The sequence below is a fragment of the Podarcis pityusensis genome, assembly GCF_964106645.2.
Source record: "Podarcis pityusensis genome assembly, chromosome: 6".
Lineage (NCBI taxonomy): Eukaryota > Metazoa > Chordata > Lepidosauria > Squamata > Lacertidae > Podarcis > Podarcis pityusensis.
The window spans coordinates 61,931,246-61,958,080 of NC_138030.1; the positions used below are offsets into that span (position 1 = coordinate 61,931,246).

Sequence of the window (26,835 nt, forward strand, 5' to 3'; positions counted from 1 at the left end):
TTGTTGTTGGTTTTTTGTTTACCATTCAGGATTTTTAAAAAGTTGATCTAGCACTGCTGTATTTTAATGAAAACCAGCACTGATATTTTTTTAAAGACAAAAAAATTATGACTGATTGCTGTGTCCTTGGTACTTTAACGTAGTGGCGGCTCTGCTGTGCTTTCATAAGGAGAATGTTTTGGTAAAGATCATATTTTGAAGCGAAACAAAATGTTATAAACAATTGGTGTGTGACTTTCAGATGCAAAGAATGCTGAAATGCTCCAGTTCATTGTATACTGCCAAAGAATAGAAACTAAATTGTGGTTCAAATTTTGAGTGTTACTGGACTTAGCTGCCAGATAGATACAAAATTGTGTTTCCTCTGTTAACTTTTAGGCATGGCCCATTCTCACAAGAATTTTCATTAAGTTAATTGTACCCGGTTCGCTTTCGTAACTCCTTGTCCAGTAAGAGCTGAAGTGTTTTAAACATATGCATACATTTATGCAGTTCAACAATCAGAATCTTCTGGAAAGTTCCATTAAGAGACATATCAGCTTACTTGCCTACTTACTTGACTTGCATTTTATCTACTTTTATATTTATATTTATCAATGATATGGAAGATTCTGAGTTACATTAGTCATGATTCGCAGGAATCTTAATCCAGCTTTATGAATGTGGAACTCAACAGTATGATTTGTTAAGGTGCTGAACATCACCATGAGAATGGTGTCATGCTTTACTTTTGGTCATTTATTATGCTGCTCTTACGCTGTCCAAGCATATTGTAGGATGGAAGTGATAGGAGGTGCAAAATTTTAATTTGCTAAAGTCTTTTTTAAAAAGTCAGGTATGGACCAATGAGATTCAAGTTCACAATTCTCGAGAAACTTAATCAACTTCCTCATGGCTTTCTCATATCTGATATTGTTTTCTGTCGAAATTGGAAGGAAGTGGGCAAAAACACAGATCCGACCCTTAATTGCATCAACTACAAATGTACTACTTCCCTACCCTGACATGCAAGTTTACTGTTTTTGCCCATTGAAAATTGTGGTATTTCATAGAGTAAAATTGTTTACCACCACATGTGTGTTTACCTGAGATGTATGTTAGTTGCTCTTTCTGTTAAGTATTTTACCTAACTCTGAGGGGGGAATTGGTTGTCTCTGTGATCTAGTGAGAGGCCATTATCATGGTTTATGAGCTCATGGGGCAGGCTGATTCCTCATTGATTCAGAATCCATAGTCTGCTTTTCATTTGGCATGTCCATGACCACTATAAAATATAAAATGTTTTGGGTTTTTTTTTATAGCATGTATCTCAAGACCTTTCCACCCCTCTTTATTATTGTAGTTCACAAAAGTCTTCAGGCCATTCGGTTGCTGTGATGGGCATTGATTTCACTCTGAGGTATTTCTACAAGGTTCTAATGGACCTGCTGCCCGTTTGCAACCAGGATGAAGGGAATAAAATAAGGTAACTGTGTGTTAGTTGCATATTTCACAATGTTTTACCTGTTTTAGAATTCTGTTCAATAAAGTCTCTCACTCAACACTTTTTTTAAAAAAACAACACATTGCATTGCAACCTAAATTCATTATCCTTGTCAAATCTGTTGAAACCTAGAAGCATAATCATGTTGAATGTGTGAAGCTCTTAACCGCTGAATTGCCAAAAAAAGTAACCATTTTAATCTGTAGTAGCAGGAAGATAGAATGCAGAGCACCATAGAGATTAACTGGTTAACAGTGACAAGTGCTTTCATAAACCACTAACTTCGTTATCTAATATATGACATTAAACTATCTTCAAACAGCTTAATATTGTTGACCTGCACCAAAGATGTTAACCCTTGTCTCCAAGTTTGGACAAAACAGGAAAAAAGACTAGTCAATTGGAGATTTCCTAGTTTGTTTGGCGGTTTCTTAAGTCAACATGTGATCACCCAAACACTCTCCTATTGTTTTTTGGCTGCTATCTTAGATTATCATAAGTTAAGTATCCAAACACCTGGGTCTCTCCATCAGAGAAAATGTGTTTGGACAATTGTATTTGCTTAATAAACTGAGATAGGAATGAGCCTTTTATGCTCTTACCCAGCTTCTTTGCTGCTCCCTTCATGTGAGCCAGCAAAAAAGGCAGGAAGACTTCAGTTAACTGCAGTTTCCTGTTTCATCCATACTGAGGAATTAAAACAAGATATTAAGCCAAATCATAGCTTAATATCCTGGCATGTTCTGAAGCTGTTAACCATGGTTTGTCTCTTTGGATGAAACAGAAGACTATAGCTAATAGAAGATTTCCTGAGTTGTTCATTCCCTTGCACAAAGGTGGGGCAAAAGGGTTGTGTGCACAACCAGGAGGCTCATTCATATCTTGACTTGTTCTCTACTCCTGCCTTCTGGTTTGCTCTCCAATCCTGATTACTTCTTGGTCTTGACTCTTGACGTTTTCTCCAACTCTACTCTGGTTGCCCATGGATTCTGATTACCTTTTGGTCCTGGCTACCAGCTATCAACACCTGGCTCTTAAATACCTTCAGAATGATCCCTCAAAAGTCTCAAAAAGCAGAGTTCTGTGGACAATGCTCTTGAAAATTTAAAACTGTACCATTATAATCAAAATGCCAGCGAAAAGTAGATTTTTTGTGACCTGTATGTTATGAAAGTTAAGCTCATTTTCATGTATTTGTTTATTTTGCTTGTGTTAGCTGTGGTGATGGGCGAGAAGCAGTGTAGGGCACTGAATTTCCAGTGGCTTCAGAAACTTCGCTTCCCATTTAGCTGCATATATTCTGCGACAGATTTTCATGATTTTCAGACATGCAAGACTACAAAGTCTCTGCTTCAGTGAACAAACAGAAATGTGCAGAATGCATCTCGTACCAAAGTCTGTGATTTGTATTTGTCTCTACAGCTGTTTCTGCAAAATTGCTCTCAACATACAACGTGCTAAATGTACTTTTATAGGTATTCTGATCTAGGTTTCGTTTTATTGTACCCTGTTGGGCAGGTGCTTTATTATGGAGGACAGAGGATATCTTGTGGCACACCCTACTCTTATTGACCCCAAAGGCCATGCTCCAGTAGAACAACAACACATTACACACAAGGTTTGGCTAAGTCTTTGTACTTATCTCTATCGATCGATCTATCTATCTATCTATCTATCATCTATCTATCTATCGTGTAAGAGATATAAATGTTAATTTAGCAGCTGCTGTTGCTTTGTAAAATTAAAAAAAAGTTAAAATCCTTACCTTTTATTTGCAGGAACCTCTGGTGGCAAATGATATTCTAAACCATCCAAACTTTGTGAAGAAAAACCTTTGTAACAGTTTCAGTGACAGAACAGTCCAGAGGTTTTATAAATTTAATACCAGCCTGACGGTATGTGTGGCGTGTGGGAGGGGAGATGTATGTGTGTTTTTGTTTGGCTGTTTGTTTTCTTGCAGCTGGATGCATGAAAAATAGTAAAATACCATGAGTGGAATTCAATACCACACTACTGTCATAGTTCCGTTGGCACAAGTGTTTCTTCATGTCCAAAGGAGCGATCTCCCCTATCATCTCCCCATGTGCTGTTCTGTTCCAACCAATTTGGGGAGTCTGGGGGGGGGGGGGATTTGTAATTTTACAGTAGCTTCACATAAACTTGAAACACAAAATAAACCAAAAACAGAACAGAGGAGGCTGGTCACTCAGGAACAGTACCTTTTTCTGTGCACCCCAAACTCCAAAGCTATCTCCCCTCCCGCACACACTCATATTCATTAACTTCCTATAATTCCTGTCCATAAACTCCGCTAGCCAATCACAGTTGTGAACAGCCCAGTCAATCACAAGCATCACTGTGCCTAGCAGGTCCAACCATCATCCTTGTCCTCCTAGGTTGGCGGGGGCAGGGCGGGGTTGAACTTGAGGAGGAGGAGGAGTCTCTCAGCCTAACCTCCCTCACAGTGTTGAGTTCAGTTAGATTCACGGCTTAAGCGTCCACAGTAACTTTGCAAGGATGCATGTTGAGGAGAAAACTAGACCAAACTGGTCCAGCCTCCAGTGCCCCCCTAGGTCACCCCTCAAGGTCCAGCCACCACTGAACCCAGGTCTCAAAAAGAAACTGCATTATTTGGTTTTGCTTATAATAACCCTTTTTTAAATGATTAAAATGAATGGTGGGTTCTGATAACTAGTTTGGTGCTGAGTGGATACTTTTAAATCCTTCATGATAACTGAGGAAATAGTATAAACTGAGTTCAGGGGGGGGGGGAAATCAACTTAGAGTCAAAATGAATACTCAGGAAACAAAAGATATTGATATTGTGGATTCTGTTTCCACCTCCTGTTTAACCTTTCTATAAGAAGTCAAGGAAGACACTCCAGGTGCTATATTGGTGAGTGAGGAAATCTTCAAGAAGTGTATCCCTTAACAACCCCTTTGTGGCATGTGAAGGGGGCTTTGTGTGTTGGTAGCACTTTTCCTGCGCCAGTAACAAGAACTACGCAACCCTAAGTAGAGGGGACCCTGTAGGTTTTCATTGCAGGGTGACTTTTTTATTTCAGAAACATTTGTGGTAGTAGTAACACTTCACCTCACCAGGAGACATGTTCCCTGCCATATGTCTGATGCGTTTTCCTCTCCTTTAGGGTGATCTGACAAATCTTGTGCATGGCAGCCACTGTTCCAAATACAGGCTGACAAGGATACCTGGAACCAATGCCTTTGTTGGAATCGTAAATGAAACGTGTGACTCGCTTGCCTTCTGTGCATGCAGTATGGTAGATAGGCTCTGTCTGAACTGTCACAGGTAAGAGAATTTTTTTTTTACATCCGCTATAGTGATTGGATTAAATTTATCCAAAGTGGAGGCCTTAGCTAATGTGCATTAAAAAAAAAAGTCATTCAATGAACCATGTGTGAATTGCAGAGGAGTATTTTAAATCTTGTTTATGTAAAAAGCTTTGCACACTTCTTATTTTTGTGCACTGTAATATTTTAAGTGCCTCATGTCTGAGGCATCTGCTGAAACACAAGCAAAAGCATCCCTGGATACCTGGTTGCTGTGTCTCCCTCTTCCTTCCAGAGTAGCAGTGGCTGCTATTCCCTCTAACTATGTATATAAGAAATGATGGCACCTTTACTGTTGCACCTGCCCAGGCATCGAAAGCTGCAGCCTAGTCATATTGACTGTGGAGGTAGAATTCCCACCTGTTGCATCAAAGGAATAGAAATGCCATCTACTTAATCTTGCCCGCTGGGCAGGTAGCCACTGGATTGCCACATCTGAGCTCTGCTTCCTGCTGGGAAAGGCTCAGAAACCAGGCTTTCCCCTTTACTGCTAAGAGCTGTTCGACAGTGGAATTTGCTGCCAAGGAGTGTGGTGGAGTCTCCTTCTTTGGAGGTCTTTAAGCAGAGGCTTGACAACCATATGTCAGGAGTGCTCTGATGGTGTTTCCTGCTTGGCAGGGGGTTGGACTCGATGGCCCTTGTGGTCTCTTCCAACTCTATGATTCTATGATTCTATGATTCTATTTGCACACTCCCGAGGAATTTGGGAGTATAGTCTCTGGGTCAGCACTGTGATCTTTTAGGAATGAGATTTGCATCTTAATATGAAGCAGAGTTTGGTTCTAACATCAGCATAACTTCCTTAGTGCCTATGAATTCTTACCTGTCCCTGATACCTTCTGAGTATTCAGGCTCTATCATTAGTATTGTGTGTGAGAGAGAGTTTTGTAATAAAAGACACAAAACACACACACACACAAAAGGCACAGAACAAACCACATAGGTGATACACAGATAAGTAATAACAGTGTATAAGGCACCATTGCCTGTCATTGTGCCTCATGTGGAAGTACTGTTTTCCACATGAAGCATAATTTTATAAATTTCCCTTATTTGTCTTTTTATAAAGAGGCTTTCTAAACTTTCTTTTTCTCTCTCTCACACACACATACATATAATACCAGAACCTGGGTTATCTAATGATGGCGATTGGTGGAAGATTCAGGACAGAGAAAAGGAAGTAGTTTTTCATTCAGCACACAATAAAATTCTGGAATTTACTACCGCAAAATGTAATTTAACAGCCACCAACTTGCACGGCTTTAAGAGGAAATTAGGCAAATTCATGGGGGATATCCTTATTAGTCAAGATAACGGAGTGCAGAATCAGAGGCAGCAGAGTTTAGGATACCAGCCCACGGGAAACAACAGCTGGAGAAGGGTTTTGGGCATCTGGTTGGCCACTGTGGGAAGCAGAATGCTGGTCTGGATAGCCCTTTGATCTGAGCCAGCAGGGCCCTTTGTCCTGCAGTTGCATTGGCAATATGCTCAGTACAAGACAGAGTGCACTGAAACTATGAGATATTCTGCAGTACAGTGGTACCTCGGGTTAAGAACTTTATTCGTTCTGGAGGTCTGTTCTTAACCTGAAACTGTTCTTAACCTGAGGTACCACTTTAGCTAATGGGGCCTCCCGTTTCTGGAGCCTCCCACTGCTGCCGCACCACCGGCACATCCTGAAGCAAAGTTCTTAACTCGAGGTACTATTTCTGGGTGAGCGGAGCTTGTAACCTGAAGCGTCTGTAACCTGAAGTATCTGTAACCCGAGGTACCACTGTATATGACATCTTTGCCCAAGTGGACTTTCAGGGTTAAAGTGAAAGTGTGCATATGAAAGAGATTTGACCCAGGATAAGAGACTCGCAGACATCTTTTCTTTCTTTCTTTCTTTCTTTCTTTCTTTCTTTCTTTCTTTCTTTCTTTCTTTCTTTTAGAAATAAATGTGATTCTAATAAGCATTGTCTCGTTTGTTCTTTCTTTCCTTCCTGAAGAATGGAGCAGAACGAATGTGAATGTCCTTGTGAGTGCCCCCTAGAGGTTAATGAGTGTACTGGCAACCTTACCAACGCAGAAAGCAGGTAAGTTAGGAGTAGCACAATAATGATTCCCCCCCCCCCCCGGTAAAGTTCACCACACATATGCGTGCGTTATATTTGCTGATAGGTGCACAGCATGCTATAAGTTCTAAATCGGAGTACATTTTCTCATAACTCTTAGTAACTGATTTCCCCCCCTGTGCTTTTCCCAAACTTTAGAAATCCTAGTTGTGAAGTCCATCAAGAACCTATGACATTTATTGCAGTTGATCCCAGTCTACAAGATGCTCTTCCTCAATGTATTAATACACGGTGCAATCAAAGGATGGAGAGCAGGTGAAGTTCATGGGTTTTACATACACACACAAGCACGGGTGAATCTAAAATAAAACACCTGTAGTGTGGTAACAGCAAATCATGATTTAATTTAATAGTGGGCCTTGTCACAAAACTGTCCTTGACTTAAAATCAGCGACACTGGGAAATGAGGGGAGGTGGCCTTATACAAGCTTAGCATAACATGCTGCCACAACAAAATGGTCTTGCTTCACTTTTAAGGAAAATTACGCCTTAACTTTGGGGGGTGGGGGGTGGAGAACAGTTTCAGTAGTATGTTTTCTGAGATTTGGGACAGCAGAGTTCTAATAATCCTCATTGCCATTTCCTTGTCTTCCAGGGATTGCTTTGGTGTCTTGGACTGTGAGTGGTGCATGGTAGACAGCGATGGAAAGACCCATTTAGATAGATCCTACTGCGCTCCTCAGAAGGAATGCTTTGGTGGAATTGTGGGTGCCAAAAGCCCTTACGTGGATGACATGGGAGCCATTGGTAAGGATGGTCATTGTGGACACACATCAATGTATTTAATGCATTCATATCTGGCGTAAAGTCAAACCTGGACAGATTGCACAAGTCACTTGGAACATCCTTGCGACAGAATATCTTGGGGCTTTCCCCTGCATTTTCAGCCATTGCAAACTGTAAGATGAAGTGCCGTTGTCGGTGTGTTTGTTGATCACATTGCTCCCTGATACTCTGAGAAGCTGCGGTTGATGAAGCAGGCTGGGCAAGCACTGGGGTGCAAGTGGTGGAAATCTCTTTCCAAAGTGGACAAAGGATGTGTTTAGGACACATAATCGTGCCTGTCATGTGGCAGTGAAGGCAGGAAACAACCCATACTGTATCGCAAGCATTGCATCCTCAAGGTGTCCATTGGCAGAATTGTTTCATGTGGTCCAGAGACTCATAACCCCAGATTTAGGGAATGGATCCCTGGAGTGCATGGTGACTAGCTGTGAGCAGCTTGCCAGACACTTTGAGGACAACGTTGTTGACAAAGCCCTGAACAATTGGGCCCAGGATACCCTGAAAAGCCACCTGAACCTTCATCCAAAGGAGAGCTGTTAGTGGCTTCCCATGTTACAGAGGCCCACTTAGCCTCAATGATAATTTGGACATTTAGTGTTGTCGTTCTCATACCGTGGAACGCTCTTGAAGAAGAGATTTGGCAAGCATCCTCACTTTATATTTCCAGGCATCTTTTTTGTGCTGATGGGCCTTTGCACCTGATTTATTTTTGATTGATCAGTCACCTGGATGAATATCTGTATTATTGTTTTACATATTTAAAATGATGCTTTATGTTTTATACTATACAATGCCTTGATACATCTTATCATATGGCAGTATAGAAATATTTTAAGAAAAAACAAACAAACTTGGACAGAGAATTTTGCATCCATTCGTACCAATCTTCCAGCATATGGCTCTTGTGTGTGTGTTACCTAGAATAGTCAACAGATTTGTATTCTTACAGTGTGTCCCTTTAAAGGCTGATACATTTTAATTTTGGGAGTTTCTCTGTGCAATCAGTACAGTCGTACCTTGGAAGTCAAACGGAAGCCGTTCCGGAAGTCCGTTTGACTTCCAAGGCGCAGCTTCTGATTGGCTGCAGGAGCTTCCTGCAGCCAATCGGAAGCCGCAAAAGCCCCGCGGATGTTCAGCTTCCAAAAGAACATTCGCAAACTGGAACACTCACTTCCGAGTCTGCGGCATTCGGGAGCCAAAATGTTCGACTGCTAATGCATTCGTCAACCAAGGTACAACTGTGTTATACAGTAATTGTTGTGACTTTCTCTTTCGCTTCTAATTTACGTTTTGGGTGGTTTGAACTTTTTGCAAATCATTTACATAAGCTTTATTTTTTCCCTCCTCCCCCTCTGAAATAAAGGAGATGAGGTGATAGCTTTGAATATGATTAAAAGTGCTCCAGTTGGTCCTGTTGCTGGAGGTATTATGGGATGCATAATGGTGCTAGTTCTGGCAGTCTATGCCTATCGTCATCAGATTCACCGCAGAAGCCACCAGCACATGTCCCCACTTGCAGCACAAGGTAAGAACTTTTTAAAAACAAAAACCACTATTTTGTGGAGGGTGGGAGTTGCAGAGAGTATGCAAATTGTTCAGAGAGTTTCTGGCCACAACAGCTGAAACAACTTACTTTGAGGGTTGCCCCAGCACTTTTCTGATAATCCAAGGTTTATTGTAATCATGCGTCTCAGAATGTTCATTTCAAATTATCTGCTGTGACATAGAATGGGCCCTGCTGCCCTCTGCTGGATGCAGAATTTAAAGCTGGACTGTTCTAGCTAAATGACCTTAAAAACATAGCAGCACACCTCTTTCTAGGCTCTTGCAAATACAATTTCTCATCTTAGAGTTTAGGATTCTACATTCCTGTCTAGACTCCTGACCATTACAGATGTGAATGATTTCAGCATAAATATGTGTGCATTATGTTGTCATGATACTTTTGAATGCCTCCTGCTTCCAAAGTTCCTTTTTCCTAGACGTTTTCTTCTGCTCCAACTGAACAGAAGATGACATATACCAGAAACACAATGAGAAAGGGTATCCGGTATTAGGGAATTTCTCTTTATGAAATGAAAAAACAAGCGCATTATTCCTCATTTTATTATACCGTTTCCTAAAATTAAACTAAATAGTGTGCCCCGTGAATGTTGACAGCCAGTGTGCTAGTCCTGGACAAGCAGTCACAGGAATTAAGAAACAGCCACCATTCAATAAAAAACTTAAGAGCATAACCAGAGCCTTCTGAACATAGACTGTAGGAAGCCCATTATCTGACAAATATGAACAGTTGTTATGCTAGCACACTCACAACTGACCCTATGAGCATGATAAGCAAAATATTTTTTAAGGGCGCTGTTGAAAAAATTGAGTTTCATGATAGCAGTTTTAATAGGCAACTGCTTCAGTAGTAATTAAGTCAAAATAAGTCACCCATAGTTTGTGACTAACTGTTGTTGAAGTGGCTCAAGAAAGGAAAGCAAGAGGTTAACAAGTTTGCACCCTTGTTTTCAATATTGGTACGTTCCCTTTCAGTACTTGCTGTCCATAGTTTTAACCAAAATATTAAAATGGTTGGCAGTAGGCTTCTGGACCTCAGATCTCTTGTTCTCAGGAAAAAAGGGGGGCATCTCATGGCCATTTCCAAAGCTGGGTACTTTTGCAGGCTAATGCAACATCTTCACCCTTAACAGTTGCAATTCTCTGTTTGTAATGGTGTGTAGAAATGTCAGTCCGCATGTCCAACCTGGAGAATGAGAGGGACGAGAGGGATGACGACAGTCACGAAGACAGAGGAATCAGTAAGTATGAAGCAGTCACATTGTCGTTGCAGGTGGGGAAGACTATGGGATGAGGCTCGGTGCTGTTTCTTCCACATGCCTTTCCAACACATAGCATTTATCACCATCAGGATGACAAAAGTGCCTTACGGTTTTGGGTCCCAATCATTCCCGCATCAACCCTGCGAGTGACACTGCAGTATTTGCCTGCTTACAGACTGGAGGCAACAATAGAAAATTATTGACTTGCCCTAAAGCCACCCACTGGCTGAACAGTGATTTGAAGCTGGGCCAACATTCTGTTCATTGTATCACTCCACCTCCTGCCTCCTTACATTCTTTCAAAGATCTTACACAATCTGGCAAATATAAATGCAGCCCTTAGTTCAAACAGCTCATGAACCGCAGTTGATCTTAACTTGCTGATTTCTGTGCCCTCGCTGACGGTATGCTTGCTGTCAGACACCAAGTCACCTCCCAGAATCTAAATTAGACTTGCTAGCTTTCAAGGAGCCTGAAACATAGATATAAATGTAGCAAACTGAATCACAGCTATTATTCTACAGGTTCCAGTGGTTGCCTTGCCAGCTTTTAGCTGCCACTGGTATTTTTTGCAGCAAACGCTGTAACTTAAGGTGCCTTAAAGACAGGTGTGGGTACAATTTGCTTCCAGATTTGTCATGAAGCACACACAGTGCTGACCCTGCGACAGAAAACCAGCAGCTACTCTCCTTGTTGTGAGATTCAGAAATTTGATCGATGTGCCGTCATCCCTCCACACAGTTTTAACCCTCATGTGTTCAGACAAAGGCTGAAGATGGCGCCTATTATGAATTCCACTGGACATATAAAGTACAACAATAGATTTTTAAAAGGGAGGGGGGAGTTTGGTCAATATTGGAATTCCACAGCAACCTTATAATGATCTCTTTCATAAAATCTTTTCTAAATGGATGCTTTATTTGAAAATGTGTGCTCAGTGTAAACTTTTTTCTCCCTCCTCCCCCCTTCTTATTCTGCTCACTCCTAGTCAGCAACACCCGGTTTATAGCAGCAGTTATTGAGCGCCATGCGCACAGCCCAGAACGTAGGCGCCGTTACTGGGGACGCTCAGGAACAGAAAGCGATCATGGTAAGACTTTGGAAGTTGCTGACGTCTGTATTATGCGCTCATCTTACTTCTGCCTCTTGGCAGCATTGCGGACAAATCATCAAACAGATCGTTCCCAACGCCGCTCCTTGTTTCTTCCATACTTGAAAACAATTTTGACACTTTCCCATTCCAGGGCAAGACTTTATCCAGCATCAGAAGCTATTTTTGTCAGGGTGATCTTCCAACACGAATCCTTTAGCTTAAGTCTGTGCTCAGTATCTTAATCGTATGGATAGCACCAGCATTATTACATAACCTCTCAGCATTCCAAGAGGCGCAGGACGCCACTAATCTCACACTCCCTCCCCCTTTTGCCTCCTGCTAGTCCTGACGTCTTTCGAATTCTCCAGGAAAGAGGAGAAACTCTTCATTCCTTTGTGTCGTTTGAAATGAACTGCACAAGTTTTATAAAAACAGCCTTTAATTTCTAGCAACATGGGCCTCCTGGTTGCTGGGTTAAATTAAGCTTGTGTTAGGTTTTTGTTAAAAAAAAAAAAAGTTGAATGCTGTCTTGGCTTCCTGCCGTGCATTATATTTGAGCAAAGAACATGCGACACACAAGAAAAGATATTGATTCTATACAACCATATATGGCTATAGGTAGGGAAGATGTTTATTCTGATAGCATTTGGGTTTTCTGGCATTCCCTTTGTTGCTGGGCTATGGGTTTTGCCACATAATTGACCTATGAGAAATTGCTAGCAAGAGTGAGCAGCTGCTTCTAAGTCTTCAAACCTGTATCAAGTTGATGAGTCCACTAAGAGGATTAATATAAGTTTAGCGAGTGTTTCTGCCAGCGTTGTCAGCTGTATCTTCGTGTCACTTTTACTATAAATACGGATATGTTATGTTGCTAAATGTGGGGACAGGGAGAGGACTGTGTTTGTATTTTATTTCTTGGAGTCCTTGGATGTTTCTAGATGACAACATCTCCACCCGGTACATGAAATGAAGAGCTGATTAAGACTCCGAATACACATCTCAGAACGCACAAGAGGCACTTGCTTATTTGATTGTGTTCCCCCAATTATAATCTGTGTCTACCTGGAAAGTATGTGTTTCAGGAAGAAGTCTAACCTAAGAAGGGAAACCAGTAAGTGCCAAAGTGGTACAGTCATGGGGAAAGACTATATCACACGAGTGCTAGCACTTTTCACTTACCTCCAAAGTTACCCACCACCAAGCAAGGGTAAAGATATCATCTATCTCTGTGCTTGCAACAGTATACTGTTGCTAGGTATTTGAATCCATATTCTTCTTCAGTGCTTGCGGGTTGAAGGCAAAAAGTGGTAAATAATGACAATGGCAATAATAGTCTGGTAAAAGAATGTGGCGCATTTTATCAGTGCCTGGTGGACAAAATCAGAATTTGAAAGAGGAAACATGGCAATGTCACACTAGTTAGACAGACATGTTTTTAGCACATTTTTAAAAATATAGAACATGTTCTGTTTTGTTCGTTGGACCAAATCAAAAGGGAAAGGGGGGGAAATGTAAACCTGTGTTGTATATTTGACATCTTGTAGGAAGTATAATGCTGGTCCCCTGTGTGTATTCTGAGGCAGTTCAGGTATTTGAGAGGACTATACCGCATGAGTGTTTCCATATTACAGTGGGTTCAGTTGGTTACAGGTATGCAGCCAGACCCTGAGTTACAGGTATACATACACATAAGTTTTTGAGGGTGATGGGAAACAATGAAGTCAGAAGAAAATGAAACACAGAAAGTTCAGAAACAGTGATTATTACATCATGAATAGTGCTAAATCACAAAACAGTAGCTGTTGCTCAGACAGACTCCTTGTGTTATCACCAACTACCATTTTGTGAATGGCCACTGTTAGTTATGAAACTATCGCTGTCCATGCACTTTCTGCCTTTCATTTTCCTCTGACCTCACCGTTTACAATTCTCGGCTCACACACATGTACACGTTCCTGTAATTCACAATAAAACTTCATGCATCTAATGAAGTGGCATGTACAAACGGTTTGCCAGGTGGGGTTGAGTCACTACACTAAATTCCCAGCAGATGGACCATTTCTGCATACTGGGAAGGAAAGAAGGAATGGCGAGGTGGTGGCGAGGTCACCACAGTGCAAATGCGCTGACATGAGCACCAGATTGGCTCTGCCGGTGTGTTTGCACCATGCTGATCTCCCCATTTCCTCACCCCACCCCCTCAGTAAGCAAGAGCAACAGATTGGGAAAAGTAGCCTGGCAGTTCTGACCCACCTGGCAAGCTGCTTTTGGACAGTATTCCATAAATGCTTATGCCATAATAAGTTTGTGAAAGCTGCCACAATACTTTTGCTTTTTTTATTTAGGTGTATGCCCAGAGGTGTATTTAAGGTTATCCCTAAAAATTCTGTGTGTTTAGTGGCCCTGAAACACTGCATAATTTCTTTTTACCGGTCTGTTTCCAGAAGCAACATAAAGTAGTCAAGGACCTTGAACAATAGCTTGTGACTTTGGGCGTGTCCAACTTGGGATGCCTCGTTTTATGACTGTAAACATGTCATCTGCATTTCTCATCCTGTTTGCTGCTCTGAAATGGATCCTTGGGGCATCTACATGGCAGACGTTCCCCTTTCTCCTGTTTCCTTTTAATCAGAGAGACTGGCACAAGATTAGAGAGTGTCCACCTTCCAAACGGATCTCTGTAATTCCTTGCTTCAGACAATTTATAGTGTCCACTAGCTTTTCTAAAGATAACTCCCTTTTAAAATGAGATGTGTTTCATAACCCAGTATGTGAAAAATGGTTCCAAAGAAGCATGCTGATATATTAAGGTGTCTGATGTTTCGTAACAAATTACTAAATACAGGTTGGAGATTGTAGTATTGTGTTTGAAGGGGAGCAAGGCAGAATCAAGTAAGTCTAGAACAACTTGAGAGAGTGATATATTGCATAACAGTAAGTACAATCACAAGCAGGAAGACACCCCCAGTCACCAAATGTTGCAAATAAACCTTGCCTTTCTTGCATTTATCACCCTACAGTATTGATGCCATAAAGCAGGGATGGAAAAATCTCCAGCTTGGTTGCCTGGTGCCACCCCACGGACCCCTCTATGTGGCCCTTGAGACTGTCAGAAGCTGACAGTTTTGGAGGAAATATTTGTCTGATTGGCTTAACTAGAAACAGCTTTTTAAAAATAAATGAGTAAGCAGGCCATTTAGTAACACTTTTTGTGGCTTCGTGGTCATGGACTATTAGGAAGCAGGCGGAAGACCAGTTCATTCCAGTGAACTGTTACATGTTGAGTGTATTACTGTTTCTCACTGATTTTGGTAATAACAAAAATCTTTCACAGGGGAGTGGTGCATGCTGGGTGTAGGAAGCTGTTTTGGTTGTTGATGATTTATGCAAAATGTCGCATTGTCCAAGTTTATTTGTAAGGTACTGCACTCAATTAAATTTTGCAGTACAAAATCTGAAGACTTCTAACAAGTAGGCATACATTGCACCTTCTTTTCCTAATACTATTATTTTTAAAAAAATGTATTGTTATTGAAAACTATTTCTTGCCTGTTCATATATTTACAGAGTATGTGTACATTTCCATATATTTTTGGGTGGCAATGTTATTGGACATTGCTCACCCTCTTCTCCTCCCCCACCCCCCATCATCTTTAGGGCTTTTCTCTCTCTCTTTGTAGCGGACTTCAAAAGCTCACTTAAGTGCAGCCAGACAAATTAGCTGAAATATCCCCTCAAACTGTGGATTTTAATGGTGCTGGTTCCAATCAATGTTGCCAGTAACTGAAAGGCAGATAAATGCCCCAAAGCATCAGTGCAGATAAAAGGAAACACAAATGAGATCCCATAGGGGATCTTAAATTGTTATTTATTTTGGTTTTGTTTTCTTAGAGATAATGCCATTGTGTCTCAGTTACGGCACTGAACAAATTGCATTTGCTCAGGCAACAATGAGTCTTCTATCCAAAGAGAGATTCAGTACATTATACTGGCTCCAAACAGGTTCCTTGTATTGCTGTATTGTAGCTCTGGGCATGTTTTCATTTACTTCATTGCAAATGGTTAAGTACAAAAGATAAATGGAGTAGCCATGTTAGGGAGATCTTTATGATTACTGGACTTGTGATGGCTGTTTTCCCTCCTTCCTTTTTATGGTGACATCTGACTAGTTTAGGTCCACACTTCTGTCTAGGAGTCCACTCTGAGGTAACTTATGTTGACATACAAAACTGGCAGGTTCTGCTCAGGCTGAAGACCGATTTGATTTGTCATGGATACTTTCCCAAACATACATGAGTGTGATCTGTTGACCTCCTTGGACAAAGAAGTTAAAGCAGTATAATTATAAAGTTGCCTTTTCAAATGAAAATTTGAATCATGTGTGAAAACCAGGAATTTCAATGCAAGGCTTTATAGAGGCAAAAACCTGGGAGAGTATGGAGGAAAGCAAACAAGGGGGTTATTGGGTTGTTTTTGTTTTATTTTGATTATGTATTTTGTGTTCTTATATGGAGATTTGTATCTTGTGAACCGCCCTGAGACCTGCGGGTACAGGGAGACATACAAATTTAACAAATAATAAATCCCAACACCCAAGCGGCATTTAGGATTGCTGCATTTTGGGTGCATTATTTTAGTGGTGTAATAGAAGCTTAGGGCATCGAGCACTGTGCATTTCTGAGTTTGTTGTTGTTGTTTGCCTATATACAGTCATCGCCTCTTACCAATATGGCTTTATATTTTCCAGGCTACAGTACTATGAGTCCTCAGGAAGACAGCGAAAACCCTCCCTGCAATAACGACCCATTGTCAGCTGGTGTAGACGTGGGCAATCATGATGAAGATTTAGACCTGGATACCCCTCCTCAGACTGCTGCCCTCTTGAGTCACAAGTTCCACCATTACAGGTTGCATCACCCAGCACTTCATCACAGTCACCACTTACAGGCTGCGGTCACAGTACATACTGTAGATGCGGAATGCTAATGACCTCTGGCCTTGGGAGGGAAAAAATGCAGCTGAGAGGAGACTTGACGTTTAAACCGTTATGAGGCAGGGTTTTGACTAACTTCATTGGACTCATTTCACATGAAAACTTTACATTTCCAAAATGTAAGGTTGGCTCTGAAGTGGAAGAGAAATTAGCATGATGAATGAACCTGCCATAACATTCAATAAAATGGAATAGTAGGAATGTTCGGCCTCCAAACACAGGAAGGAAGGTTTATACAGTAAACGGAGCCTTTTGAACCCTGTTGGTCTGAGCCAAGAAAAGAGTGTGCTCAGACAAAGGAGAGAGAGAAAGAGAGAGAGAGTTTATTTCCTTAACTGGAAGAACAGAAATCTTTGCAGCCAGAAACAAAGAAAGTGCCAGTTCCAGAAATAGACATTGCCACGAGGTTTCCATTTGTTGAGAGGCTTTTTTGTGGGTTGTTGGGGTTTTTTTTTTTAAAAGAAAAAAACACACGTTCCTTTCACTTACAAATTGCTGTATGGGACCTGGAACAGTGCATCTCAAGATTTTTTAAATAAAGGATTATTTTTGTACTATTTATTGAACTCAAAACATTCATGAACTCTGAGGGAGAGGAAGATAAAAAACAAAAGCATCAGATGCTCTCCGTGAATGCAGTCTATGTTTTATTTGTGTTGGTGAAGTTGTGGTTCTTTTCAAGAAGACTTGCCACCCCTTTGAATGGGATATTCTCCTCCCCCCACCACCACCATACTATAAAGGGAAAATGAAGAAATTGTGAGCTGATTTGTTTACATGATTGAGGTTTGGTTTCCATGGTCATTTTGTACACTTTGAAGATGGTTTATAACACAGTATTTTTATATATAAATATATATTTTAACGTGGGGAGGAGGGGTATCAAGCCTCCTGGCTAAAGCACTGAGGAATCCTCTCCCCACACTCCATCCTGTTCATTCTCAGACCTGGGCAGGATTTGCTTCCATGCGCAGTGATAATTCAGTGTTTAAACACTCTTCATAACTGGTGAAATAGAAAACAATAATGGGTGGAATTCACTTGGTGACCTTATGTTTGTGGAAGGGATGGTGATTCAGTGGACACCTCTGGTTGGAGAAGGAAGAGGAGAAGCAATTTCTGCTAACCCCCCTCCCCCCCCCCGCCCTAGTGACCCCTGAAATTAGCTCTAGAGTGTTGGGGAACCCTCTAGAACAGGGTATAGGATGGTGTTATAGGGATGTGGGTGCTGCTGTGAACTCTGAGGGAGAGGAAGATAAAAAACAAAACCACTGAGCCTCTTGGGCATGCTGATTAGAAGGTCGGTGGTTCGAATCCCCGTGACAGGATGAGCTCCCGTTGCTCTTTTCCAGCTCCTGCCAATTTAGCAGTTCGAAAGCATTCCAGTGCAAGTAGATAAATAGGTACCGCTGCCACAGGAAGGTAAACGGCGTTTCCATGAGCTCAGGCTTCGTCACGGTGTTCCATTGCACCAGAAGTGGTTTAGTCATGCTGGCCATGTGACCCGGAAAGCTGTCTGTGGACAAACACTGGCTCCCTTGGTCTGAAGTGAGATGAGTGCCGCAACCCCATAGTCGCCTTTAACTGGACTTAACCACCCAGGGGTCCTTTACCTTTACCTATAAGATGATGGTGTAAGGATGATTTGGTGGTGGTGGGATTCTATTGTGGCAGATGTCTGCTGGATCAAAAGCCCTTCCCTGAGTGTAAGGGCACCAGTTGGTTTCCACCCCAATGGTCTGTTGTTTCTGACCCTTTTCACATTCACTAAATGGATAGATCAACCCATGGGGAGGTAGATGGGGAGCTTTGTAAAGTTTTGGGCCATTGTGAAAGGTTTATTTTGGAACCCTAATGATGAGCCCCTTGTCACCTTTATCTGGAATTTAATACTGCTTTAGTGATTAGCATCATCTGCTGGGTGCCACATGGGTCATCATAATTTTCAATTAGTTTTAAATCAGAGCATTTTGTTCATTGTGATTCAAATATTATGAAAACATTCTTGCACTGTGCTTATGATAAACATCCATTTATATGTAGGGTTTTGGTTTGGTTTTTTACAAGATCTCTAGATATTGTTTTAATGATAGGGTACCTAATACTTAATATGTAAAAAATGGTTCTTAAGCAGTATGGTAAAGTAAGGATGCTTGTGCTACCAGGATCCCCTTTATACTATGTATAAAATTACAACCTCTAGTGGAATAAACTGTATATAAAGTATGGGTCTGTGAGTTCACTTTGGAATAGTTCCTTTTGATATAACTGGACATAACTTTGTTTCAGCAAATTCTCATTTCAGCTCAGAAGTAGATTGTCTTCAAACATTAGGTCACTTCCCCCAACTGTGTCATCTTCGTGTCTCACTTTTCAAACTCAAAACTTCATGAAATACCGCTGTGGAGAGTGCATGTGGAAGTCACCATTTTCTGATACATGTGGACTTTACAGGAATCCAGTAACACGAACTGACGTGGACTCTCCTTGCAAGGAGCGCAGCAGCAAATGCACAACAAAGGCACATGACAAAAGAGCTAACCTCTGTTGATGTCGCTCTCTGCTGTGGCTCTCCTGACACTGGGGTGGGTGTGTGTGTGTGGGTGTGTGGGTGGGTGTGTGAAAACAGCCTGGAAATGTATACCCCACACTTGTGCTGTATGCAGCTTGGATCCATTCTTGCCATCCATAGTGATGGAGATGTGTATCTTTCAGACTTTAAACTCTGAAACAGGTATTGCAGTTGAGAAGGGTGAGAACAGTTAGCATTACTAAATCAGTGCTTTATTGAATGGGCAGGCTGAGCCTCTTCAAAGGCAGTTTTTAGATTGTGCATCAACAGAGAGTTTGAAATGACCTTACTCCTTTCTGTTACCGAGAGAAAGGGGGAAAGCACATGGGCAGCTGCACTGCAATCTTAGGGTGTCCTGGGGGGGGGAGGGGGAGAAAGGGTAATCGGGAGCATAAGCCAAGGAAAAGAATAAATTTATACCGATGAATTGATGGGAAAGCCAGTGAACTCGGAAAATCTGAAGCGGGTTGGGAAGGAGATGTACCGAGAATGAGGGTGAAAGTGTTCTGGCCAGCCTCTTAGGTTTAACAGCTCTGGTTCACCTGATCCATCTGCTGCTCAGCTTTATACTTTTTACACATGTCCTCATCAATCCAAAAGCTACAGATTTTGATAGGCACAGTATGCTCACTGCCACATGTGCAAAGCTTTCGTTACACCAACACACTTAAAAGTACTTCAAAACCCACAATTGGACAATATCATTTTTTTTTTAACCAACCAGAATGTCACAGAAGTCCTTTGAGTTCTCCTGTACCCTTCATCAAATAAGCTTTTACACAAAGCAGGAGGGTAACGAGAACGAAGAACAAAATTAAGCTGATGTAGCCATGTTGTCAGTTTGCAGACTCTGTTCAAATATGGACTTTGTTCTGGTTGGTTCTTGCATATTGTTGATGAACTAGCACAGCTTGCAACTTTTCCAGCAGTGTTTATATTCCAGATTTGCTGCCCTCCAAATGTTTCAGACTCAACTACCATCTGATGGGCTGATGGGATTTGTAGTCAAAATTATCTAGAGGGCATCAAGTTGAGGAAGGTTTTCCCAGAAGAAAGCAGCATAGAATTCGGTCACAAGGAGCATCCCTGCTAGAGGGTTGGCACATGCACCTCTCAGATCGTGCATGTGGTGGCAGCAGGGGCAGGGCATAGCTCAGTTGTTGTTTAGTCATTTAGTCGTGTCTGACTCTTTGTGACCCCATGGACCAGAGCACGCCAGGCACTCCTGTCTTCCACTGCCTCCCACAGTTTGGTCAAACTCATGCTGGTAGCTTTGAGAACACTGTCCAACCATCTCGTCCTCTGTCGTCCCCTTCTCCTTGTGCCCTCCATCTTTCCCAACATCAGGGTCTTTTCCAGGGAGTCTTCTCTTCTCATGAGGTGGCCAAAGTATTGGAGCCTCAGCTTCAGGATCTGTCCTTCCAGTGAGCACTCAGGGCTGATTTCCTTAAGAATGGATAGATTTGACCTTCTTGAAGTCCATGGGACTCTCAAGAGTCTCCTCCAGCACCATAATTCAAAAGCATCAATTCTTCGGCGATCAACCTTCTTTCTACATAGCTCAGTAGTAGAACACATTATTTGCATGCATAAAGTCCCAGGTTCAATCCCATGCCTCTCCAGGTATGACTAGGAACGTCCTCTGAAATTCATGTGAGCCAATACTTAACTAAATGGACCCAGTGGTCTGAGTATAAGACTGTTTCCTATGCCCTGGGCTTTCAGGTGCTACAAAGCACTGTAGCAAGGAGGAGATGAAACTGACCTTTCCCTCCCTCCCTCAGGCGGGAATGTCCCATGAGTGACATTCCACTTCCAGGAACTCTGAATCCCACCTACCCCATGCATCTATATTATCACCTGTTTTATCCCTGTACTGGTAGTGCTTAACTACAGTTGGCCCACAGTTAGCATGTAACAATAATAGTAAACAATAGCTTTTAACTTTTCTTGCAGGGTAGCCGATGCCACAGACTTCTGGCATTCTGTTCTCATCTTCAGAATTGGTTGAATTGAAGAATCATCCTTCATGTTGGCTAAGGAGACCCATGTTGGCTACAGATCAAGGTCACAGAAGGGGACTCATTAGTCTGGATTAAAACCTTGGCTTTTGCTGGCTCTGCTTTAACTTTAAAGATCACATGCTCTTTATCTGGAATCTGCTGCCTGCCTATGTGTACTTCTGACAATTAAGTCCTATTAATATGCACGTTTCGGGATTTTTTTACTTCATAGGGGCATTAAAGGCATGACTAGATTTAACTTTGTGTCACTACTGTTAAATTATCCTCTCTCTTTTTTTACTTGAGATCTAGAAGATAGCTAGATTTTATTATTATTTTTAATTGAGTAGTTGACTTCTGCATGTTTCTTCATCCTATCATCCCTGAGTGTAATCTGAAATGAGCACAGCACCTAAAAGAGCCTAGGTGCTTCCACACACCATTTTAATAATAATGCACTCTTAAGGAGCAAGCCCCTTACTCAGCACTCAGCCTGATTAATCTGCAGAACTCAAGATATTACTCATTATTTTCTGCAATTAAATAAGTTGCCCTACTATGGATTACGGCATCAAAGGATAAAGGATAATTTTACTGTGCACTCAGTATGAGCAATAACAGACAATATTTTCCCCCAGACTTCATGCTAATTAAAAAGAGATATTTATACATTGAAATTTTAGGGTGGGAAACTTTGCTGGTGTTAAACTCTGGACTAGAGAGTTTTCTAGACACACAGTATAGATTTGTTTTAGCCCAGGAATTAAAAGCAATTGCTATAATGCAGAAAACCTGGGTTCCACAGGGTGCTCATCATTATATATCAAGTGAAAAGAAATGTGCTGAAATGGATCTTTGACTTCCTGTAGTTGTCTATAAAAAGCCCATGTGCTTACAATTTTCTGGGCCAAAGCCAAAGGCCTAGCAATATGAAAACCAAGGCACAGCAATTCTTCTTTACACCCTAAAAGGGTGTAATACACTGGGCCCAGTACAATAACCCAGCTGAATATATTTTGCAGACATTTTCATGCATCTGCTTTCATCTTCACCCCCATTTCCATGCCTTGCCCCTTTCTTTTTCTGCAGCCCCCTTTGCATACAAACCCCATTATCACATTCACCCCCTTGCCCTCCTCCTTGCTTTTCTCAACTCTCTCTTGCACACAGACTACCCCAAATTGCCCTGCCTCATCCTTTTCCCTATTCTGCAGCCCCCTTTGTGCACACATCCCATGATGATCTATGCTCTTGTATCTTTAAGAGCATGCCTGACAGCTTGTTCAGTTGGAGAAGATTAAATTCAGGCAGTGGGTGTTGTCCGTATACGTGTGTTTGACTGTTAATAATTTACTACGTGGAAGCCGAAACTTCACGTTGAAGACAACACATGGTACCAGGTGTGAAGTACAGTCTGTAAAGGCACTATAGAATATTGGAGGATTCCATATCCTTTATCCGTCTCGCAGGAGGTAGCTGAGAAATGGAAGAGTGATAAGTTTGAATAAATGGTGTTGAAGGGGCACTGAGTATTTTTTAAAACAGCAGCAGCAGCAAGCAGTTTAATAAGGAGGGTGGGTACAACATAGAAGCTAACACCAACAAGCTAGCTCAACACAGCCTTTCTGAACTCACTTCTCACTGTACTCACACCTTGTTTTAAAAGGCCATCCCATCTCCAGTGCTTGCCCTACTGAAAATGGCCACTTTTTCCCTCTCAGTGATTCTCCATCCTTGCCTTATTCAGTTGGGTTGCCAACTGCTATAGAATAAGTTCAGATGATTGAACAGAGTTTAATCTCTGCAGTCCATTTTTAAACTGGTCACCATACTCCAGGGAAGTAATCAAATAATTTATCCTCCATGATTCTGGATCATTTGAACCAGAGAAGAACCACTTCTGGTTTTCCATTCATTTATTTGAAGATTTCTGTTGAGTAGCTATGCCTAACCACAATGCAGTAGCATCATAATATTTCACAGTAATGTCCTTCAACCATTGAATGGCAGTTCACCACTCCAGACAAGCACTGCAGCTCATGAAATGGGCAGCTGTTGTTGCATTCTTTGATTCTTTTTAATGACTATTTACTTTACCTTTTATGACATTTAGGAATCTTAACAGAAGTCGTTTCCATACCTACATAAAGATTGTAAAACCAGCTAACAGAAGGTGGAAAGAAATATTTACTTGGTCACTGGAGACTAAACTACTCGTTTTACAAAATGGTTTATTCTCTCCGTTTTAAAATGATAAAACATTAGCTGTTAAATCGACTGCAAACCCATATTTAACAAGATGAAGGATGTTACGTTGCTATACAAGGTGTGTTTATACAATAAGACACAGGATACCAGGCGAACATAGATTTTAATGATCCAGCAGGTTACAAACTTAATATGTTGTGAGTACATTACAGATTTTTTTTCTTAAAGTAGCTTTCTTATATGTTCAAATCTCTAGTCAACTGTGTCCTGAGATGAACATAATTTCAACTGCATTTCTATTTGTCTTGCCCAGAATGGATGGGTAGTATTTCAAAGTCTCTTGGCTTTTATACAAATATAGCAAAAGAGAGAGCAGTAGCAGAAGCAGACGACTTCTGATACTTGTGCCCTAATTGGTCACCCTGATATTACCTGTGTTGAGAGTGGGACAGAGGTAATGCATCTGCTTCTCAGTCTCTTGTGGCTTTTGGTACCCTTAACCATGGTATCCTCCTGGACTGGCTCTGTGGGATGGGTACTGGGTGCTGTTTTACAGTGGCTTCTTCACTGCTTCCAACAGGGTTCTGTCCAGAGCAGGGGTCAGCAACCTTTTTCAGCCGTGGGCCGGTCCACCATCCCTCAGACTATGTGGTGGACTGGACTATATTTTGAAGGGAAAAAATGAACGAATTCCTATGCCCCACAAATAACCCAGAGATGCATTTTAAATAAAAGCACACATTCTACTCATGTAAAAACACACAGATTCCCGGACCGTCCGCAGGCCGGATTGAGAAGGCCTACCCCTGGTCCAGACAATAGTGTTGGGAGACTGTTTTGACCTCATGGTCCTAGTCCTATGATATGCTGCTACAGTCTTGCTCCTGGTATTTATCATTATTGTACTGAGTTACTTGTACACCACTTAGAGACAATCAAAATTAAGTGATATATCAATTGACTACATAAATAAATAAGTGAAGTCATTGCTCAGTTGCAAACTGCAGGGAGCGGAGTCCTGCATTTGCAAGTGGGGCAAGTTTTTCCTGTTACGCCGATTGTCACCTGCAGTCACGCTGCAAAAGGAAACTGGCAAATATCTGAGACGCAAGAAGTGCTGACAAAGTGACATTAGGTTATCACAAAGGGAAATGGTCACCAGTTCTATTTGCCCTCTGCCCAAATCTATCAGCTCTGTGCAAAAACTTTGCATGAAGTAGTTAAACCATGCATGCCACACTTGCAGTAGCAGCAGCACCATCAACTCATAGGAGCACCAACTAAGCTACAGTGTTCTTAGAAGCAGATGCATTACTTCTGTCCCACTCTCAACACAGGTAATATCAGGGTGACCAATTAGGGCACAAGTATCAGAAGTCTGTAGCTATCCTGGGTTAGCCAATCATTTCAGTGCAACACCCCATATTCTAAGTTTTACTTACGGTACTTTAAATACTGGCTTGCTCGTGCAGCCAATCACAGGATCAGACAGTTGATTGGTCCGGTTTGTCAGACAAAGCCTGCAAATAGGTGTTGGTCTTTACTGATGTGCAATGTTTAATGCAACTGGAAATACAAAAATGCAGCCCAAATACAACTTGCAGCTGTAGAAAGTGAAGGGGTAATTAAGTGTGGAACCAACCAGTCTATGATGGGATGTTATAGATTGTATTGCCCAGGCCTGGCATTTAAGTAAAGCGCAATCAGGTTATTTATAACAATTCCAATATGGAGGATTCAGCAACCTTTAACTACAGGAGTCAGCTGCAATGTGTGACTAATGATTTCCCAGGAAATACTGCTAACAACTGCTGCTTGTATAGAGCCAAGAGTACAGGGAATCCTTAAAATTAATTTTAGTTATTAACTTTCATGAATAAGTTAATTGAAAGGTGGGGAAAATATTGATTTTGCTATAGAACTGTTTTGTTGGTGTTTTTAGACCATAAAACAGAAGAGGGCAGAATCCAAACTTCCCCCCACCATCAGTGGGGCTTTACAGATCAATGGAGCCAGTGTCACATCCACAGCTCTGCCTTGCCTAGTAGCTCGGGCAGAAGGTGGGGGGCAGACCGGCCAGTAAGCTTGCTGAAGCAGTGATTGGGCCTGATATTTGTTGCATGGTGGTAGTAAGACCCTGGGTTGATTGACCCCACCACCAAAACACCAAGTTTCAGGACCATTTGCTTGGCTACTACTCTACTGGCAAGCCCTCTTTCAAGGGACATGTTTGGCAGAGTGACCTTTGTGTTCCTCCATTGTTAGTGGGTGGCAGAAGTAGAACTGGGAGGGTCACAAGGCGGGGTGGAATTTCTCTACTCAACAGGAGTTCTTCATTCTGACCCCATCTGTTTATTTTATTTTTATCCAGCTGACCTGGTGGCTGTTGAAACCAAACAAGATTTTACGTCCTTTGTGTTTTTAACTTCTGAGTCAGTTTGGTTTTTTTCTTCTTTTCTTATAATTTTTTAACATATTTTTGCGATTTTTTAAATTTTTATTTAGTTAACCAAGAAAGCCATTTTAAACGACAATAATACTTATTTTTTAAATAAATTTGTATTCTGTCCCAAAGGAGTGCAGGGCAGCAAGCAACAAAGCAGCAGAGCAATGCAAAAAGTAAAAATGAAGAAATATTTATTAAACAAAATACAAAAGGGCCATATTTCTAAAACAGAAAGATTTGTTTCACATTTTATGCCCCTAGTTTTTTTCTACAGAGGCTGTTAAACGTGGCTAAATCTAAGTGTCTGGAAAGCTCATGCAAACTCCATGCCCCCATAGGAAAACAAGTACAAAGCAAAAGCAGAAAAGAAAGATCCCTAACGGCAACTAAGTTTTATTTGCTTTTCACACTCCGCCCTTCCTGTGAGGAACTTCCAGAAGCTCTCACGACTCCTAACGCGCACGAGAAATGGCTTTTAGAGTGCCATTGTAACACCACGTTCTGGCCAAACGGTGCATTGTATGCCTGCCTGCTTCGAAGTAAGTCCTTTGGAGTTCAAGTATGCATATGACTGTAGCCTAGCTCACTTCCATTTCAACTCGCCCCGTTTTCTGCGAGCTGCATATGCAGCGCAACAGGCACTGCTCCCCCCGCCCCACCTCCCCGTTGCATCTCGACTGCTGGCGAATTGCCCTTTGCCTTCCACTTCGCGCGCTCTTACGCAGCTGCTCTAGGTAGAAAACCCGGCTATTTATTAATTAAAGGGTTAGCAAAGGGGAAAGGAGAGCAGTCTTGCTAGCTAGTCGTGCTCGCCCGGCTCGCAGCTCTGAAGTTCCAAATAAGAGCAGCCGCGCCTGTTTCCGAAAACAACGGCGTTTGTTCTTTAAGCGACCTAGCAAAAGTGTGTTATCATTTTCTTTCGACCGAAAAAAAAACCCCCAGCCACGCCAAACAGCGC

General features: G+C 41.7%; 1 protein-coding gene across 2 annotated transcripts in view; it reads left to right on the forward strand.

Annotated features, from left to right (window-relative positions):
- The window catches only part of CACHD1 (cache domain containing 1), a 120,852-nt gene extending 101,978 nt beyond the window's left edge, over positions 1–18,874 (forward strand). For both annotated transcript variants that reach the window (XM_081011733.1, XM_081011734.1), the window contains exons 17-27: positions 1,343–1,465; positions 3,002–3,101; positions 3,262–3,378; positions 4,633–4,793; positions 6,826–6,912; positions 7,090–7,206; positions 7,547–7,698; positions 9,101–9,262; positions 10,464–10,541; positions 11,551–11,652; positions 16,403–18,874. In XM_081011733.1, coding sequence (XP_080867859.1) covers positions 1,343–1,465; positions 3,002–3,101; positions 3,262–3,378; positions 4,633–4,793; positions 6,826–6,912; positions 7,090–7,206; positions 7,547–7,698; positions 9,101–9,262; positions 10,464–10,541; positions 11,551–11,652; positions 16,403–16,641 — 1,438 coding nt within the window. In that variant the 3' untranslated portion in view covers positions 16,642–18,874. The remainder of the gene's footprint in view (positions 1–1,342; positions 1,466–3,001; positions 3,102–3,261; positions 3,379–4,632; positions 4,794–6,825; positions 6,913–7,089; positions 7,207–7,546; positions 7,699–9,100; positions 9,263–10,463; positions 10,542–11,550; positions 11,653–16,402) is intronic.
- The last annotated feature ends 7,961 nt before the right edge of the window (positions 18,875–26,835 follow it).